Source organism: Branchiostoma floridae, chromosome 2, assembly GCF_000003815.2.
Source record: "Branchiostoma floridae strain S238N-H82 chromosome 2, Bfl_VNyyK, whole genome shotgun sequence".
NCBI lineage: Eukaryota > Metazoa > Chordata > Leptocardii > Amphioxiformes > Branchiostomatidae > Branchiostoma > Branchiostoma floridae.
Window position 1 is genome coordinate 29,041,528 of NC_049980.1, and position 20,009 is coordinate 29,061,536.

The 20,009-nt window shown below is 43.2% G+C and overlaps 1 protein-coding gene across 1 annotated transcript in view; it reads left to right on the plus strand.

Annotated features, from left to right (window-relative positions):
- LOC118409135 (death-associated protein kinase 1-like) overlaps positions 1-20,009 on the plus strand; it is an 80,662-nt gene that overhangs the window by 51,406 nt on the left and 9,247 nt on the right. The window contains exons 15-19 of the mRNA XM_035810004.1: positions 13,352-13,450; positions 13,969-17,129; positions 17,504-17,528; positions 17,777-17,959; positions 18,930-19,088. Coding sequence (XP_035665897.1) covers positions 13,352-13,450; positions 13,969-17,129; positions 17,504-17,528; positions 17,777-17,959; positions 18,930-19,088 — 3,627 coding nt within the window. The remainder of the gene's footprint in view (positions 1-13,351; positions 13,451-13,968; positions 17,130-17,503; positions 17,529-17,776; positions 17,960-18,929; positions 19,089-20,009) is intronic.

Genomic DNA, 20,009 nt, shown 5'->3' on the forward strand with positions numbered 1-20,009 from the left:
ATCTTATGCGTCATGCCTATCGTTACAAATATTGAGGGGGTGTCTTCCAATGTACTGTATTTCTACAAATTAAGATGCGTAATTGTGAAAAGCATTATTTTTTAGAGTTCACATGCATAGGTAAATACAGCGTGCACTCTAAGGATGTGGGTATTTTGTTTCCCTTTAACTATTTCCTTTCCCATACAAAAAAAGGGAAGTGTTGCACATTTTTTTGGTTAGTAAGAGGTGAAAGTTAGATGATTTCCAGTAGCCCACAGGAAGGGAGGGGTCCATGACCCAGGGCACACATGTATCTGTAGAGCGATCCCTCAGCTGGTGAGTCAACTTCAGCAGATCAGTACTGAAACCATCCAGTCTGTGTAAAACCTCAGCCTGTTAGTCATTATTGTAATCATTGGTGGGTATAGAGGCTGGCAGGGCTTGGTATCTCTGGTATTTGCTTCCTGGTTACGGTCTTGGTGCTGGAGGGAGAAGAGACACCTAATATCCTCTTCATACAACCTTGTGAGAAAAGGTACTGTCACAGGTTGGTAGAGGTTGATGAGTTTGCACATGGCTTTACTGTCAACAGTGCTTTTTAAGTTGATCAATCAGTGTGTCTTGGCCTTGTCTCTTGGTGCGTTTGTGCTCTCTGGAATTTTGCACTGCGCTATGTTTTGGTGTGAGAACTACCTGGATTGTAGCCAACATACAGTCATGTACATGTACTGCTCGATTTAGATTTGTTGGCACTTGACTCACAGTAAGTACAAGTACATGTATAAGGTGGCGCTATCTTTCTATTTTTTGTTGTAACGTGTACATGTACAGTCATGAGGGAAAATGCTCTTTTAACCCTCAAACCACCGTACCTTTTTTGTGACGTAGATTACCGTATGGGGTCAAAACTGACCCCAAAACGTTTTGTACAAATACAGTTTTTGTGTGACTCTTTTTGTGATTTGTATATATGTATAGTTTCATTAATCAATGTGGGACAGTCTGACATGATTAGATGAGAATATTTCTAGCTCATTATCATAATTTATGCAAAGGATCATGAGGACCACATTTTGCACCAATGCTATTCAGACAGGAAAGGAGGTTTTTGATGCCCGTACCAACTCTAGTGCCGTATAGCGCCTGAATGGCTTTTGTTAGGGCCATGAAACTTGGGAACTTTTTAGAAAATGTTGAAAGCAAACATTTTCAATGATCAATGTGTGTTCATCATTTTTCATGTTGCCATGGCAACGGAATTCTGACGGACATATTTATTACGAAATTTTCTAATTTTGTATCAAACATTTAAGTTTTAAGGTTTTCTTAGCAAATAGCAGTTGTTTATCACATCTTATGAAATTCAACGTAAATTTTATGACTCAATATTCATAATTTATGCTAATTTGATGACGTCATCAGGGAAAATCCAAGATGGCGGCCGAGATTACCTAGATGACGTCATAATGTCGTCATATAACATGATAATGGCACAAAAGTTGTTACAATAATTTTGGCTTACATGTACATCATTCTCTGAAAATTTCGTGATCCTACGATAAGTAGTTAAGGTGTGGGTCGCAAAAGTTTGTTTAAAAAAATGCTGGGGTCAGTTTTGACCCCACTGGACCATGCATAAACTTTCCAGGATAACTTAATAAACAATGAGCCAATCTCGGTAAAAACGTATAAGAAGTTATAGGACATATATACAAACAAACTCCTAAAAGAAAATTTGTTTTCGACAAGAAATACCATAATGGCGCACATCGATATTCGCCTGGGGTCAGTTTTGACCCCATACGGTGGTTTGAGGGTTAAGTTTATGATGCACCGCTGTCTTGTATAGAATATGATTTCATTTGTATAATTTGTAATCCCTGATATGCTAACAAATATTGATGTGATAAATTGATGTCAGAGGTTCTGCTATTACCATGAATTGGACAGTAAATGTTTCTTTATATTTAGTGTAATTTCAATGTCAGCTGATTGTTAGTACTTCAATGTTTTACCTCTAAAATGAATGTTATGGAGATATTTTAGGCAGCATTTGTGTCTGTGTGTGTGGTTTTGTTAAAAAGATAAATCAAGAACAGCTGGATGAATTGGTTTCATATTTGGTGTATTAGTAGCATGTGAAAAAAACTGGAAATGGGAAACTGGAAATTTTGGGCCTCCTTGCAGTCCCTCTAGGTACTGCAGTATAACTTCCAGTTTTGATATTTTATATTCTGGACATACTATAGTGGTCACGATTTTGGGGTGGAATGTGCTGGGAAAGAGCTGACATAAGTTTGGGCCTCCTATGGGCTAGTTCAGAAATTGCAGGGGCATTTTTGTCAAAAATTTCCGACAAGGATAACAATGAGAAAGGAACAATGGCTTTTTATTAATTTTGGTATATACATGTAGGTACATTTTTGTAGCTTACACAATTATATGCATACTACGCAAAATTGCTACGCAAAAAAAAATACTTCATTTGCATAATCAATTAGGAAATTCTATAATTCCATTGTTTTCCATAACTGGACTTATAACTTGGTATATATCTTGATATAGTAAAGACATCAAGGACCAATGAGTAACCCTGTAGCTACAGGTTACTCCAGATGCAGAAAATCCGGTTGAACAAGGATGTGCACTCTGACCCCCCATTTTTCTCCAGTCAACCATTTTGAGGTGGTTTTGTACATGGGAAAGTCAGTGCATTGGATCGCGACTTGCAGCAAACGTCAAAATTCGGATCAATTAGGAGCTAATGTTATCAAAAAGGTAAGACCTCTGGTTTTTTAATTATAAGTCTCATTTGATAACTCGTCAATACTTTCTAGTTTAAGTTGTGTTCTTGCCTGTGTGAAAATCAACTCGCCCCGAACGGTTCGGGCCGGTCCGAGGGCAGTCCACACGGTCCGCCTACGTGAAAGCCGTCCGGCCCGCGAGGCTGCCGGTCCGAGCGCTGGGCGGTGAACCGTCATTAAGTGGTTCAGCACGTTCGGCAGTTCAGGACCGCCGGACGCTTCGGGCGCCGTAAAACACTTAGAAAAAATTGCCGCCGCCCGGCCAATTTTTGTCTAAGTCCCTAAATTGTATGAAGCCGTGCGACAGCGCCCCCTTCCGTACACTAAGCGCAGCGACCAGAAGAGCGATAAAGTCCGTAGGTGAGACTATTAGACATTGTTAGAGGCATGCATTACGTCCATTATTGCGGGGCAACAGCCAGAGCGGGCGAACACTAATAGTAATAGCGTTGCACTATCGCCTGAACAATACTATGAAAATAAAATTTAAAAATGAGATTTTTCTACCTTCACATCTACAACTTTTCTTCTATACTTATATTTTGGCCGCGACTAATGAATGGGTGACGTGTTTTCTTGTACATATTCGTTCATTAATTTATATAGTCACCACGCACGGCTATCTGAAGTGAAGAGTAGAGTATAATACGATACTCAATAGAGTAGCAAAACGAACTGATGGGTCTTCTACAAGTTCTAGTAAAGTTTACATACACTTATAAAATGCTGTTCATTTTCCAATTTCCAGCTTACACTGTGTTGAGCCACCCTTTGAAGAATCTGCTCCGCTACTCAGTGCAGTTTTTCTGCATATGCGAGCGTTGCTCGGAAAGCCGACTGTTCCGTGCGCGAGATGATTTTGGCAAATACGGCCATCCCAGTTCCAGGCCGCACCCGCGGAAATAAACAGCGGGTTGATTGACATCCCGCCTGTGAGGCGCACGTGAGCGGCGCTCTGGTGGTCTTCCCGCCACACATTGGCTGTTGTCATGGCGCCATGCTGGCGGCAGCCGTTTGATTTGTACAGTGTGAGACAATCTATTTACTGGCTAGCCAATCGCTACGATTTGTACGAAATGAGCCGGAGACGTCGATTTTCACTGCACATAATGAGCCACATGATTGGTTGTAAGAAACTGCAACTGAAATCCTATGCCCCACTATCAAGTTTCTTGGAAATTCATCCGAATATGCCGAGCCAAAACACGCTGTTCAACCACGACCCCCCTGGTCGTCAATAAGAACTTTTAAACATTCGCAGAAATGTGACAAAGGGGAAATTTTACGATAAATATAAGTGATTCAGACAATGCCAAAATTCTCGCAGTTACATTGGCACATTTTGCGACGTAATTTAGGTTGTGGGCCCTGTCCGAGTTTTATGGACGGGAAAATAAGTCTGGGAGAACTGCGACAAATGCCTGTTTATGGTCCTGCATGCCGGGCGGTCTAATGAAGTCGGCCTGCTCTGACTTGCAGCGGAGTTTGGATTGTCCATCACGCCCATGCGGCGTTGAGTGCGCGGATCACACCTACATGTTTACCCTCTCGACGTACCAGTCTTTCCATCGCATCTCGTACACCAATGCCGTGCATGCAGCATATAAAATCTTTGTTGACACGACAAAAGTAAAGCGACTTTCGTCAGGTCTATAACTTAATATACATATGAATTATTGATCTATAGGAACATAATGAATGCGTTTTTGTTACGAAATCTGTTCTTATGAAGAATGAATATGTTTTAGTCCTGTTTCTGTTTGTCTCTTTATTTTTCTCTAGCGGTAAATGAGAAAAACGTAACAGCAGATACCTTGTGGATAGTCACGCAGTGGCATGGCGAATTACAATTCGGCACTCCGTATTTCGTTTCTAACTCACACAAACGCTACATTCTCCACTCTGCTGCACTGTTTGATTTGCTAACTACATTGCCCGCGCCTATAGAACCGTTGTCTTCCAAACGCAGTGCAGCAAAGTACTATAAGAAGAATAAAAGACAATACTATTGTAGGTCACCATGGCACAAGTTTTCACCGGTGCACCACACACCCCGGGATTGATCATGCTTGCACGGCGTTAAAACGGGCGGAGAAAAGTTTAACAGATCTCTAGACCACCATTGTTCTCTGTAGAACTAATCTTTCTACCCTAGGATTAAATAATTGTCCCTGGCGCTTTACAAATAGGACGACATTGAGTAGCTCTACGTTTCCAATGATTGTCATGGTACAAAGCGGCGATTCTGTCCAAATGTGCAATGATACGGGAGACAATTTTGAAAACGTATTTAGTATCTTTATTACCTTTCATGACGTCCGGCATTACCTCGCCTTGTGGACAATACCTAACATGATTTGTGAAGTGCAATATATTTTAAATGTTTCTCACTTTCTAAAATTTCCACCACCGTTTGGAGTCAGAGCGCAGGCTTTGGCCGAAGAGGAATTTTTTTTGCGAGTCGTACCAGTTGGAGCACCTGTTGGACGACCTGACTACCGGTAACTTTGCAGCGAGACTTCAATCGAGTTTTGGTCCTCTGAATTATCTAAAACTTGTTGATTTTGACCAGTAATATTCCCCTTGACATTATATGAAGAAAGTGGGACTAAAAACAAGTGCAGTGCTGTGTCACGCTGGAGTACAGTATCCAAAACAGGGCACGGGTAACGGTTAGCCGAACATCTAACGCCACCATTTTACATGAGTAATCAATGACTTATTTTCTTGATAGAAGGGTTAGAACTACTTTATCATATTGACCTGTAATTAGCTTGAGGAGCACAAATGTACAATAAATTCGAAAATATATTACTCGTTAGTCGAAGCGACGACCGGATAAAGAAACGCCGTGGATGGCAGGATGGCTGCATCCACGTTACACTTACAGAAGGAGAGACAATTCACTACCCGTGCGTCGTAAATCATTCAGTAGTGATAGGGGTTGGGGATGGTGACGCACAATCTACGGGTCGGTGTCATGTTCCCCTGAGAAATTTGGACGCTTCATCTTTCGTAATATGAAAGGTTAGACTTAGAGAACTGCCCTGGATCGGGCCAGGGACAGGCGGATCTCAGGACACGCAACAGTGCCTCCCGAACCGTTCTGAACGTTCGGACCGGCTATCACGTTTATTGTCAGCAGGGTGTCAAGCTTGAAAGACTCCCCTGTCTGCCCCTGGGGATAACATGAGCATTGCGCGTGCGTCGCGGTCATTTCAAATTGAAAACTCATCAGTAAACCGTTTCCTGATGTCCTGTGTTATTTTTCCGCTTTTTAGTCTTATACTAAGGCTAAATGTACAGACTATCATGGATAAGTTGGAAGAGGTGTCGCGTGAGGGGTTTGTACGTTGTCGTTTCGGGTCAGGATGCATCAAACTGCCATGGAGAGATGGAAAAGGACTAGCAACACAAACAATTTGTGTGGAATTATGTTCTGATGCTGTTCCAACCGACTGCCGAAACTTCCGTGGAATACGAACGGACTGGAATACAAACATCCCTTCTTGTTCAAGACTGAACTGGTAAGAAACTGTTTTACATCGTTAAGCTGTGTTACCAAGTGTGTTAGATGTGAAATTATCAACAGCACAGTCAAAATCCTGGCTAACTGAAGTATCCATGAATTTTTTCTGCACTTACTGGGACTCCTGTGGGCTGTATTATGCACAATGTTGTTTCAGCGCCCATTTTCGTGGAAACACAGTAGTATGATGACGTAATTTTCACTTGTTGCAGCAAAGAGGAAGTCATGTTTCCACGTACCGTTGCAAATTATATCATAAATATAACCTTCTCGGCGAAGATAATGATGTGATTATGATCGTCTTACAATTTCCGCATACACCACTGATCGGAGGTAATTTTAAATCCATGACGAAGGTAACGAAGTTGTTTCCTCAATGTCCCGGGTTTGATAAAACCTCCCTGGTTGGGGGCAACGTTCTCACGGGTCGGACATGTCGGAGCCAGGCGGATCTCTGGACACGCCACAGTAAATCCCGAACCGTTTGAACCGTTCGGACGGGCTATCGGGATTATTGTCAGCAGGGAGTCAAGCTTTAGAAACTCGCCTGCCTGCCCCTGGGGATAAAACCTGTGAAATTCCAACGAAGTTGTTTTCTTCTCTGTACTTCAGTAGCGTATCTTGGTTGTGTACATGCCCAATGTTGTGTAACAACTAAACGCACAGAACAAAGACTAAACTGTAGACTAAGCGTAATCTGAATTATCACGTCAGGTGTCCATATCCATGCTTCATATAGAGTAGAGAGAGTAGAGTACAACTACAACTGAAAAATATTAATATCAACGTTCCATAGAATTACTTCTCCTCACCATGGCATACTAGTAACTTCCTCCCAAGGACGTTATATCCATGTCCTCACGAGCGGAATTTCCTCGACAATAATCCTCCCCGTTTAATATTGTTCCTCCTTACCAACTTTTCAAAAAGCGTTTATTTACTTGTGCCGCAAGTAAAGATTTCGCCTGCTATTCACACATGTGCCTTTGACGGGCATAAAAATCTATCAAGCGATGTGAAAGTTGAAACGTCTACGGCGTAGGTTAACAATAATCCTCTAGGGTGACGTCTTTTAATCTCTACTCATTCAATCAACATTGTATGATAACACTCGTGGTACTTCTGAAGCCTTCTGAATATCGTTGATTTTACAAAAGTTAATGAAATCACATGCACAATAACTATACACTAGAGACAAGCAGATTTTACATCCTATTTGCTTTGCTGAATAATTTAAGTAGATTCTAGACTATCTATACACAGTTTTTACCGATATCGGTGGATGTGTCGGGAGGGATCTGGAACGCTGGCCGCGGGACACCCGTGGCGCTTGCAGTCATAAACAGCTATACAGCCTAACGAGCCCGCGTTGTATGCTAATGAGCCTTCCCGAAGTCGGGACACATCTACACGCGCGCGGAAGCTGTCGGGAACCCCTGCTAAGCTATCGGGGACCCCTGCTAAGCTTTCGTACGAATGGTCCGGACCTTTCGGGAGAAATTTTCCCGATATCGTAATGGCGATATAGCAGTTCCATCTACACGATGAAAAAAAGCTGTCGGCGAATGGTTGTAGACTCGCCGATATCGGGAAAAACTGTGTGTAGATCGTGCCTTACGGCCGAAGCTCAAAGGTGCGGCCGGATGTTGGTGATTTTGCCACCCTTCCAGAAATTGGAGACCCGTTGTAGTGTGACATTTTGATTACTGCCCTACGAATCGGTCTGGTAGGCGGCTGTCCCCGGAGACCAGTTTTGCTGGGATTAGGACAGAAGGAAAGCTTTACGGGAACACCGGCCAGTCTTGTCAAAAGTCGCTTACAAGTGCGCAAAGTAAATTTACTGACGAAAGATTCCAATAATAATTGTACAGACGTTTTATAATATGGACAGCATGACACCCAGCTAGCGGAGATATGGTTGCTAATTATTTTGTCGGTCGCCACGTGATGATGGACAGCGGCACGCCTCTATACCTAAAGTTTCGCGCTGTGTGGGTGTGGCCTAGCCACTGGCTCGCAAATTGATATCTGGATCGTATTTTCCCGTCTTTGAATAACTTGCTCGTGAAAAAAGGCAAGAAACACAAAGGAAATGGGTATAATGACGACATCATTCTTAGTGGTATTCCTGTCAATGGATGTGCAAACTGTGCCAAAAATTAACACATGGAACGTAAAATAAACAACAAACAACGAGTTATAGACATGTGCGCACTTGTCGGGCGGCTGTCCCAAAGGACCGGGAGGCTTCAATCAGGTGTGGGAGAGTTCAATTCACGTATGGGGGCCAGCACCTATATCAAAACTAGTCTTATTTTAGACACGTAGAATAATATTTTGTGGCACTAGATTAACATATATTACCATTCAATATTTAGATACAACTTTCTTTCAAAAAAATACAATAAAGTTCAACACACACCAACAAAATGTTTGGCTTCTTCATAGGATCGTCTTCTTGTTTACGTTTGAGATGGGGTCACTGAACCCTCGCCGCCGCTGGGTGCGTAACGTGCCTAGCGTTGGCATGAATATATTAGGGCATTCAATGATGTTTATAAATGAATCTTCTAGATTATGGACTTGAATGTGTATCATATATTAGTGATAGTGTCTCCACCACATGTTTGGTAACCACGCTTCAGTCGGAAAGACATCAGAAATCCATTACTTACGCTTTGTACATGGTTTGTGCGGGCAATCAAATGTTTCCTGGGACTCCGCACGCACATAACGTCAAAGTGAGGGCACATGTGATTTACAATGATTGTCTTGCGGCTGGTGTCATTCTGTAACTTCAAGCCGTCATTAATATTTTGTCTATAGGAGCGCTGGCGGCAGAGGGATGAATTGCATTCAAATTCTTTCTATTTTGTGACGGCATTCCGGCGGTTCAGACCGTCCGAACTGTTTGGGCAGCGATTTCCACCTCACAACAGCACGATTTTACGCATTTCACGGGTGTTTGGGAGGTACAGTTGCCATGTAAATTGGTGGTTCGCAGACGTCCGCAGACGTCCGAACCGGCGCCCCGCGGTGCTCTGCACGCCCCCAGACGGTTCGGATCGCTTTGTTGCTATGGGAACCGCCCGTTTGGCCGTCCGGCCCGGGCGGAGCCGTACCGGCTCGAACCGTTCGAACGGCCCGCTCCAGGCCGCCGCCCGAAAGCGTTCGAACCATGCCGTCCGGGACCAGTCCGGGACGTAGTCCGGGCTAGTCCAAGCGGCCAATCTGGACCCTTTATGGCCGCCCGAACCGTTCTGCGAACTGTCGAGCGTCCATCCCGTCCGACCGACCCGTCCGACCCTCGGACTATTGCATGGTTCGAACTGACGGTTCATGCCGGTCCGGACTAGTCCGGGACGGGCAAATTTTCACACAGGTATGCAAGTTAGAATCAGCCTTGTTTGCTGAAGGCCAACCTTTGGGAGCAGACTAAAACGAACAAGGCTGAGCTCCAGGCTAAGTTAGAACCAAGGGTGGGTTTCGGAAAAGGTTTATGGAGGTCTAATCAAAAAGGATCATGAGATGTCATTCACAAGATTATCAAAGGCTGTAAGGTATGCTCTGATTGGTTGCATACATACTATTAGGCTTTTGATTCAAATTTTTCTTATTGTTAATATCGCCAATTGTGCAAGAAAAAAGTGTTACTGAAGAGCAGAAATTAAACTCTTATTGACAGGAATGTTCTGTCATGCAATAAAATCACAAAATCAATATTCTTATTGAAATCCTGTCAATAGTCCCAGCCATTGCAAATTTTATTGCCTTAGGGAAAGTGATTTCTTGTCATACATGTACAAATGTACGTGATCAGTTTTTCACTATTCTTTTTTTCCTGTTGGTTATTAGGTACATGTACAGTATGGACAAGCGTTGAGTCATCTGTAAATTTTGGACCAACACTCAGAGAGGACCAGACAACAGAAGCGGGAAGGCAGCAGGACAAGTCATATATGCAAGGAAACGTACATTGTAAACTGTTCTAGGTTTGACTACAAAAAAAAATTGTCACAGCCACCTTACAATCATGATCAATGTGACTTTTCTGTGTTCAAAAATCAGCTTTAAACAACACGTGGGTAAAGACATCAGAGAAATTGTACTTGAGTGTTAAGTGTGAGTTCAGGACAGCTTGTCACTCTTCTCTTATAGACACCTGTCCAGAAAACCTCAAAGGTGTGACTATTTTGATTTTCATACTGCAAGGAGAGACTACATTGTATATCATAATGGATGAGCAAATGGCAAAACATGTTGAGGAAAAGCCTTACAAGTGTGATCAGTGTAACTATTCTACCGTGTGGAAGAGATATTTAGACACTCATATAGCTAACCACACGGGTGAAAAGCCTTACATGTGTGGGGAGTGTGGATACAGGACAGCTTATAGGACTAACTTGTCACGACACATGAAAATGCACGGAGATGAAAAATTTTACCGCTGCAAGCAATGTGACTTTTCTACCAGCTGGCAGATAAATTTGCAACGACACATGGCCCAACACACGGGTGAAAAACCGTACAAGTGTGATCAGTGCGACTATTCTGCGATACAGAAAAGCAATTTAGACAAGCACCTGGTGAAACACACAGGTGAGAAACCATTTGTGTGTGAATTGTGTGGATATGGGACAGCACATAAGACTCACCTCGCAAGGCACATGAGAAAACACACAGGTGAAAAACCTTATTGCTGCGATCATTGTGATTTCTCTACCACATGGAAAGTAACCTTGGACCGACATACGGCTACTAAACACACCGGTGAGAAACCTTACAAGTGTGATCAGTGTGACTATTCTGCAGTTCGTAAAGGCCATTTGGACAAACACCTGGCAAACCACACGGGTGAGAAACCTTACAAATGTGGAGTGTGCGGATATAGGACAGCTTATAAAGCTCACCTATTACGGCATATGAGGAAACACGCAAGTGAAAAACCCTACAAGTGTCATCAGTGTGACTATTTTGCTGCAGAGAAAATCTATTTAGACAAGCACCTTGTAAAACACGCAGATGAGAAACCTTTTGTTTGTGAATTGTGTGGATATGGGACAGAAAGTAAGGCTCACCTATCAAGACACATGAAAAAACATTCAGGTGAAAACCCTTATTGCTGTGACCATTGTGACTTCTCTACCTCGTGGAAAAGTAGTTTAGACCAACATATGGCTAAACACACTGGCGAGAAACCCTTCAAGTGTGATCAGTGTGACTATTCTGCAGTGCGAAAAATCTATTTGGACAAGCACCTGGCAAACCACACGGGTGAGAAACCTTACAAATGTGGAGTGTGCGGATATAGGACAGCTTATAAAGCTCACCTATTACGACATATGAGTAAACACGCAAGTGAAAAAGCACACAGTCATTTAGACCAGCACATAGGTAACCATATAGATCAGAAACCTTACAAGTGCGATCAGTTTGACTTTTCCTCTGTGCAGAAAGACAATTTAGTACAACACATGGTAAACCACAGTGGTGAGAAAGCTAACCTGGATGGAAAATGCAGAAAGAAGTCAGCTGATAGGACCCAAGTTTCACAAGATGTAGCCAAACAAAAGGGGGAAAAACGTTTTAACTGTGACAGTTGTGACTTTTCTACCTGTTCCAAAACCAACTTGAAGCAACACATGGGTAAACACAGCGTGGAGAAATCGTACTTGTGTGGAGAGTGTGGGTTCAGGACAGCTTTTCGGCCTTCTCTGTCCCGCCACATGAAAAAACATACAGGTGAAAAACCTCACAGGTGTGAACATTGTGGGTTTTGCACTGCAAGGAGAGACTATATGGATCATCATATGGCTATACATTCAGGTGAAAAACCTTACCGCTGTGATCGTTGTGATTTCTCTACCTCATGGAAAAGTAGTTTAGACCAACATAGAGCTAAACACACTGGTGGCAAACCTCATACGATACAAGGCGGCTTGTAGATATCTGTAAGGTCATTTAACGAAAAATCATTTAAGGTTATACATGTGTATATACTATTATGGATACTAGACTAAGTGCGATCACTAGCTAATCAACAGGACAAAGAGACCACTTGAACCAACGCATGTAAATAATTATACATTAATTTTTTTTTGTACCACAAGTCTTTCCTGCCGTGCAAAAAAATGATTGGGACTGGTCATTAGAGAGAGTCGCTTTGCCAATCAAACCACACTGGAATGGCAAAATCTGTGTATAGATAGATTTTGTTTAATTGATAGATGATGATTGTTTAATTGAAGACAAGGTATTTAATGTATGTACAGTATTTACATGATTGTACATGTAACATTTTGTAATCTTACTTGAAATGTTCTCTTTATTTCTTTATTCAGTGATGATATGGTCTCATCATATACAAAATGTACATTCTAAGCATCATTCTGAATAAAGGACGTGTCAACAAATCTTCTTCAGAGTTTATGCTTATATTAGTCTGTAGAGCACAAGTCTCCAGTTATTATACATTGTAAGTAATGTAACTGGAATTTACTGCGCTGTACATGTGACATGTTGAAAATACATAATCTATCAGTTAGGTTAAAAACCTGACACAACGTAAGTGTTGACTATATATATAGATGTACGAAAGAATATAATTTTGTCAGGCTATCCTGCCTATATCTCACACCTAACATATTACCTGGAATTTAACCTATCCTGTATTCTCTATCAAATGCCTAGTTTATCATTGTATCCCAAAAAACAATGCCTTGCATATTAAGCCATGACAGCGTGCATACCAGTTACATTTACCAGACCTTTCAGTATTCTGGTCCCAATTCCCCGAGGGGAAAATTGCACAAGTCACATGCACATGGGATGGATCTTTATTATATGGGAGCTTTATTGTGCTCCCTAGCTAGCTTGGTAAGTCATTGTAATTACAGACTGCTTTGACTACGTTTGATTAACATTGGCACTGACGTTCCCTCTCCAGTATTGCTGTTGTGTAAGTGTTCAATTGGAAGATGTCTTCGGATCAGCCTGCACATGTAATTAACAATTTCCTCTGCTTCCCTCCCGCCAGTCTGGTGAGACTCCGCTCCACGTCGCAGCGCGGTACGGCCATGCGGACGTCGTGGAGTACCTCTGCAGCCTGGGCGTGAATATGAATCTGCAGGACAAGGTGAATTGACTACCAGTCTCCTCTTTCCTTGATTACTATGCAGGACTGTGGGCACAGTGTACAGGGGGGATGATTGATTGTGAGGCAATTGGGACTGGGACGGCCTGCCTGACACCCTAATCATGAGCAACAATTTTCCTTTCCTGGCACGCCCTGAACATGCCGGCTACAGAAAGGGGGAAGCATTTACGTTATACTTCCCTGTTTCTGTTCCTGAAATGTAGCACCGTTCTTCCTGTCAGTTCTTTCTGATTAGAGTGGGATAAGGTTGCTTTGCCCAGTCCGTGTGCTTTGCTTTCACCTGCAGCATTCATTACACATCCCTAGATACATATTGAAGCATTTATTTATGGCTGCCTCTGTCACCTTCCTGTCTCTCCTCGTTTGTTGGCTTTTTATTGTTGAATTTTCTGTTCTATAGTTTCTTAATTTGATTTTCTTTATTTCTGCCCTCTCCCTGTGTGGCCCCTCTGAATGATTGTCTACCCTCCGCCAATGTGTCTGCCACCATCATGAAGCCCTTGGATCTGCCCGGTTCTGCAGCAACCATCAAACGGAAGCCCAAGGCTCAGGGAGGATCGCCCCCGAAGGAGGAACTCATGGGACAGATGGAGCAGCTCGGCCGCACCGACCTCATCCGGCTGGTCTCCCTCCTGGAGCAGGAGCTGGGAGAGAGGGACAAGACCATCCGCATCCTGAAATCCCAGGAGAAGAGCCAGTCGGAAGTCATCGAGAACAGGTACGGCATCTCGGACCCCTTCGCCGCGCTCCAGCGGGACGCCAAGAGTCTGCGGGAGCCGCAGGATGTGACGCCGGTGCACGCCAACTCTGCTCACCACCTGGAAGGACTGATCGAGCAGCAGAAGATCACCCATCAGAAGATGGTGGGTCAGCTGATGACCACCGAGAAGCGTCATCGGAAGGTCGTCCAGGAGCTCGAGGACGAGAAACGGAAGTTCCAGCAGTTCAAGACGCAAGCGGAGGACATCACGTTTCTACTGGAGAACGAACGGGAAAGGCTTCGGAACCAGCTCGAACATGCGGTGGAAGAAGCCAAAAGGAAGGAGAAGGATCATGATAAGACTACAAAATTGTTGAAGGAAGACTTGACAAAGTTGAAGTCGTTTTCACTCACGCTCGTTAACGAACGTAAAAAGCATCTGAACAAGTTGGCCGAAGGCCAGATGAAAATAGAGGAACTGGGTCAACTTGTTGATGATGACCACATGCAGGTGGAAGACCTACGGATAGCCCTGGAAGAAGAGCGTAGGAGAAATGGCGAACTGCAGGCAAAGTTGGATCATCACATTCTGACAGGGGAAGTGTCTATGGTAGACGCTTTAAAACTCCAAGTCAAGGAGATGGAGAAAACTGGACAGAAGCTTGTCAAGACTGAGCAGACTGAACAGAAGCTAAGAGAACAACTCGTACACGAAGGCAACAAGGTAAAAGTGCTTACCGCTGAAGTCGAGATCCTGAAAAAACAAATAGAGGAGTTGGAAAGCGTGGAAGAAACTCTCCACAAGTCACAGTCAGAGTGCAGGGACCTTAAGGAAAAGATGAAAGAATCTGAAAATGTCAACTCCAGCTTGGAAATCAAGGTGACAAAACTGGAGAACACCTTGCAGGGAATGATGGTGGAGGAGAACAAGAATGGGATCAACGGCACATCCAAGGATGTTGCCTCGAACGGTGAGAAGGAGGACCAGGCAAAGAAATTGAACAGTGAGCTGATGGGAGAGGTTAAAGCACTGAAAAAACAATTAGATGAACTGAAGGTGGTGAAGCAGAGGTGGGACGAGGCCGAGGAGGAATGTACAAAGCTGAAAAAGAAGCTTGCCAGTGAAGAAAAGCTGTCCAAGGAGCTCTCCGGAAAGCTGGACGAGTTGGGTGCAGAAGTGTGCAGTCTGAAGGAAGTTGTAGAAAGTGCTGGCAAGAAAGATTCAGCACATAACAAGCTCACTGGCAAACTGAAGCAGGAGCAGGAAAAAGTAAAGGAGCTGACAGAAGAAATCAAAAGACTGAAGAAAGAGCTAGAATCAACAGAAACTGTTAGCTCCAAAACGGGCGATAAAGGAAAAACAGGCACTCCCAGTAGGGAAATCGATCAGCTCAAAGCAAAACTGAAGGACCAACAAGCAAAAGCTAAACTTCTTAATTCAGAGGTGAACACTCTAAGGAAACGTGTCGAAAAGCACAAAGACACTGAGCTAATGTTGGTTCAAACCGAAGCAGAGTGTAGGGAATTGAAAGTAAAACTAGCCCAAGAAGAAAAGATGCAAAGAGATCCAAATTCAGCCTTAGTGCAACTACGAGACCGGCTGAACGAAGAACAAGAAAGAGTGAAGGAACTAACAGGCAAGCTGAACGCAGAAGATAAAGAAGTCGAGACCCTGAAGTTAAAATTGTCAGAGATTCAAGAAAATGTCGACAAATATGAAACCTTGCAGAAAACTTCCAAGAAAGCTGATCTGGATCTGAAGCTGGCAAAAGCCAGGTTGACAGAAGAACAGACGAAATCAAAGTTGTTGAACTCGGAAGTCTCCACATTAAAGAAGAGGATGCTCAAGAACGAAGTGACTGAACAGAACCTGTCGAAAGCAGAAGATGAGATCAAAGAGCTGCGGGGGAAGCTCCTCACTCAGGAGTCTGCCACTAGAGAGCTGAGTGCCATCATCGACAACCTCAGGATCAGAATCAAAGAACTGGAGAAGTCTGGTCCCCAGGGTGCACCTGCACCGGAGGAGGTCAGGGGGGCCGTCGGACGACCGACGCGAGTAAGCGCTCAGACGCAGACAGACTCTCCAGCCGTTTCCCCCACGCTGTTTGACGTGGAAGGTGACGTTTCCCTGCTGGGAATGATCAGGAAGTCGGTCACGAAGGCCGCCGACAGAAAGATGGGCGATCAGGTGGAGGAATACTTGGACAGGAGAGAATTTCTGGACAGACGTAGCGACCTCGCAGAAACCCTGAGGTTACGAGCTCAAGCCAAACGAGACAGCGGCATCGACGTGTCTCCTGAAAACAGTGTCGTTTCCGACGGCGAGGACCAGAGAGGGGCACAGACCCCGTCCCCATCCCCTACCTCTGCTGCCAAGCCTGTAGGCAGGTTCAGAATAACTCCTACCACCTCGGGAGGTACAGTGATAACCCCCATACAGTCTCCCCCCGGCTCGGGCCCCACCTCTCCTGTAGGATCCAGACCGGGCACACCCGTGGGGGCCACGACGATGGGAAGCGTTAGCAAAGCCGTCTTCAAGTTCACTACAGATGCACAGAGCGGTAAGGCTCAGCTGAAGAGCTATGGCTCGATGTACACCAGTCCGGACAGCACCATCAACATCAAGTTAAGCCCAGGGTACGCTGACGAGGACTCTACAGCACAACCGCAGCAGCAGCAGCAACAGCAACAACAACAGAAAACCAAACAAGGAGCTAAAGTCAAGAGCCAATTGACTGTAACTCCAGCCAACCAACCCCAGAGCAGTGACGAGGCAGCAAAACCAGCATCCGGCAGTAAAAAGCCGTCATTGATACCTCGTTTTGTCTCCACACCCGGAAAAGGCAATGCCCAGAAAAGTACTGAAACCAGCAATCAGAAAGATCCCCCCACAACAAGGAAGGTTGAGTCCAGAATCAAGACTCAAATGTTGAAGCTGCAGATGCAGTCTCAGTCATAGCTCCCCAACCAAAACACCCTTTTTTGATACTAATACCTACATTGGAAAGCACCTGAGCTGTGTTTGACAATGCATATATCCAGAGACAATTGTAAAATTTGAAGTATCAAAGAAATTGTACAGTTTTACAGCTCCACGTGATTCATTTCAAACCCTTGTATCTGGGTCATTAGAACTTCCTTGTACAGAACTATGCAAGGGATTGTTGCCGTTACATTTCGTGCATGTGGGGACCATTCCATTGCAAATCAGGAGCTGCCAAATTACTTGTCCTCTGCACATTCTGTCTCATCTGTTGATCTGTCTGGTCTTGAGTCAAAGGCTGATATTTTTGTAACAATGTAAATGGTGTGAATTTTTGTGTTGTACATAGTTCTGGACGAGAGCGATCCTTCGAAGTCCTTTCGATATTAACATTATAGTACATAGTAGGCAAAGAAGAAGTAACAGACTTATAATGTAAAAGTATGGCTATCCAGCCATTGTAACTTTTACTGGTCAAAGCGTGAATATGCCAAGATCAGCAACATGTCATCCCTCTGCAACATGTAGTCACGAGGAAATGGATGGACAGTGTGCTTGTGTTAAAAGCAGAATTTAATGGTATCGACTTCAAGAAGCGTCTAAAGAAAAAGCATTTATTTAAAAAAAACTACTCATTGGAGGTAAAGTGGCGGACAACAAATACTGTATTTATGATGAGGAACTGTGCTATGCCCGTGTATGGACGAAGATCGCTGTGACAGGAAAAGGGTGCCTTATACAAAGCAGGATCTCTGTGACCGATCTTCTGGCATCTCTCCTTCAAATGTGGAGAAATTACACTGAGGTGAGATGTGGTCAGAGGCATGTCGGTTTGGTTGGTTGTAGATCACTAGAAACATTAATCAGAACCTAGTCAGAACCATTTAACAACCTGGTCTGCTCAGTATTGTAGTCCAATAACTACATGTACTTGAGATGGTTTGCTGTGCCCAAACCAAGCTAGTCATCATACATGTAGATCAGAACTAACTACATGTAAATCTACAAGGACTGCATGAATTTTCCATCCCAGTGTTCTTTGTTGTTCTCATCATCCAGCATATCTTATCTTCATAGAATGTGTGTTTTGTTACTTAAACTTTATTTATGTGTGTTTTATCTTTTTTGTCTTATTTAAGATTTAGTTCCTCTAGAAGTTAACGTATGTCCTAAAGCTCGTCTGCTAGAATTACCCAAAGATGATGATAATTTTCTCTTTTGGTTCTTCAAAAGTGAATAGCAACCTGACTGCATGAAGCATTTTCAGGATGAGTCAGTAACTATTAACCCTGTCACGGGAAGCAGATGCAAGGAAATTGACATCCTGCAGCAAAGATGACCCAGCTGCATTGACACTAATCTGATTTGGATAGGATCCTAGTGGATGCTGTCATTAGCCTGCATGCTTTTAGGGTCAATCACATTTCACTGATGTTCTTCCAAGAGCTGTAAGAGTTTATGTGTTATCTTTTGTCGTAGCAGGGCTGTCTCCAGGACCCATCCCTAGATGTCCTGGGATGGAAATTTGCTTGTTGAGACGGACAAAAATTTTACCCTAATTTCCTTCCCAAAAATCTAAAGTTCATTACATGAAATAGATTATGGAATGTGTTTTTATCAGCTTAAAATGACAGATTTAGCAACTAAAATGAACATTATGACCTCCCAAGCAATGAGTGGGATGGAAAAAACTTCAAGCTGGAGACAGCCCTGGTCATTAGATTTTATTTATGGTCATAGCACTAATTAATATTTGACCTGTCGTGCCCTCGCAGGATGGAGAGACTGCCCTTCATTGTGCGGCTTGGCACGGATACAGCAATGTGGCCCAGCCTCTCATATCCTCCAACTGTAACCTGAACACTAGGAACAAGGTAAGGACACCACAAGATTATTATGAGAAACAGAAAGTCGGGAATGATCACAGGGAGGCTGTATGAAACGACAATTTCATAACAATTTTTCCTGACAAGGCTGGATAGCCAGAAGACCTTAATAAGAATCCTGACTGGAAAGAATGTTAAGAATTTTAAATCATCACCAGCTGCCAGATTTTTGTATTTTATCAAATCAAATCACCTAGTCTGGCAAAACATGATTTGGTAAAATGAAAATGAAAATCCTAATCATTCAAGGTATGTCTTGTATAATTGCATTTCATTGATTATGCAAATTAAGCAATTTGCTTGGTGTGTGCATTGATGAGTCTATGATGAATATGACTAGCATATGGAAATATGATATTGTGACCAATAACAACTGTTACACCTCCCTGTGAATTAGTCCTAGCCTCTTCCATTGACCCCATGACCTGTCAAGTCTGACCTTTGCAGCGACACACATCCTGACACTCTACTGACAGTGTAATCAAATAACAAGAACGTAACAAACTGTGACACATCTAAAACAATGGCTCTATATAAATTTGTATGCAGGAAATGTAAGACAAAATTGATAAGGCTGATGACTCAAATGTTAGCATATAATCTGCTCTCATCTATATAGAAGACAGGACCTGGCATACATGTGTACTTTGAATCATCATGTCTATGAATCAGTCAAAACCACTGACAGTCATGGATAGTGGGGTGGCATGTATTTCTCCAAAGTGGTACTCTAAGAATAAACAAATTTTTATCAATGTACATTCATTACTAATTTAACAGCAGCAACATAATGAAAAATAGGAGGGTCATAATGAAATTTACCTGTACTTTGACTCTGAGTCATTATGTTAACGTACCAAATACTTAAGTAGGCCATTGCAAAACACAGACGTTCTTGACAGTTTAATATTTTGTTTTTACAGTTTTTTGGTTGAAACCATGGTTGGAACAATATGTTACCAGAACAAC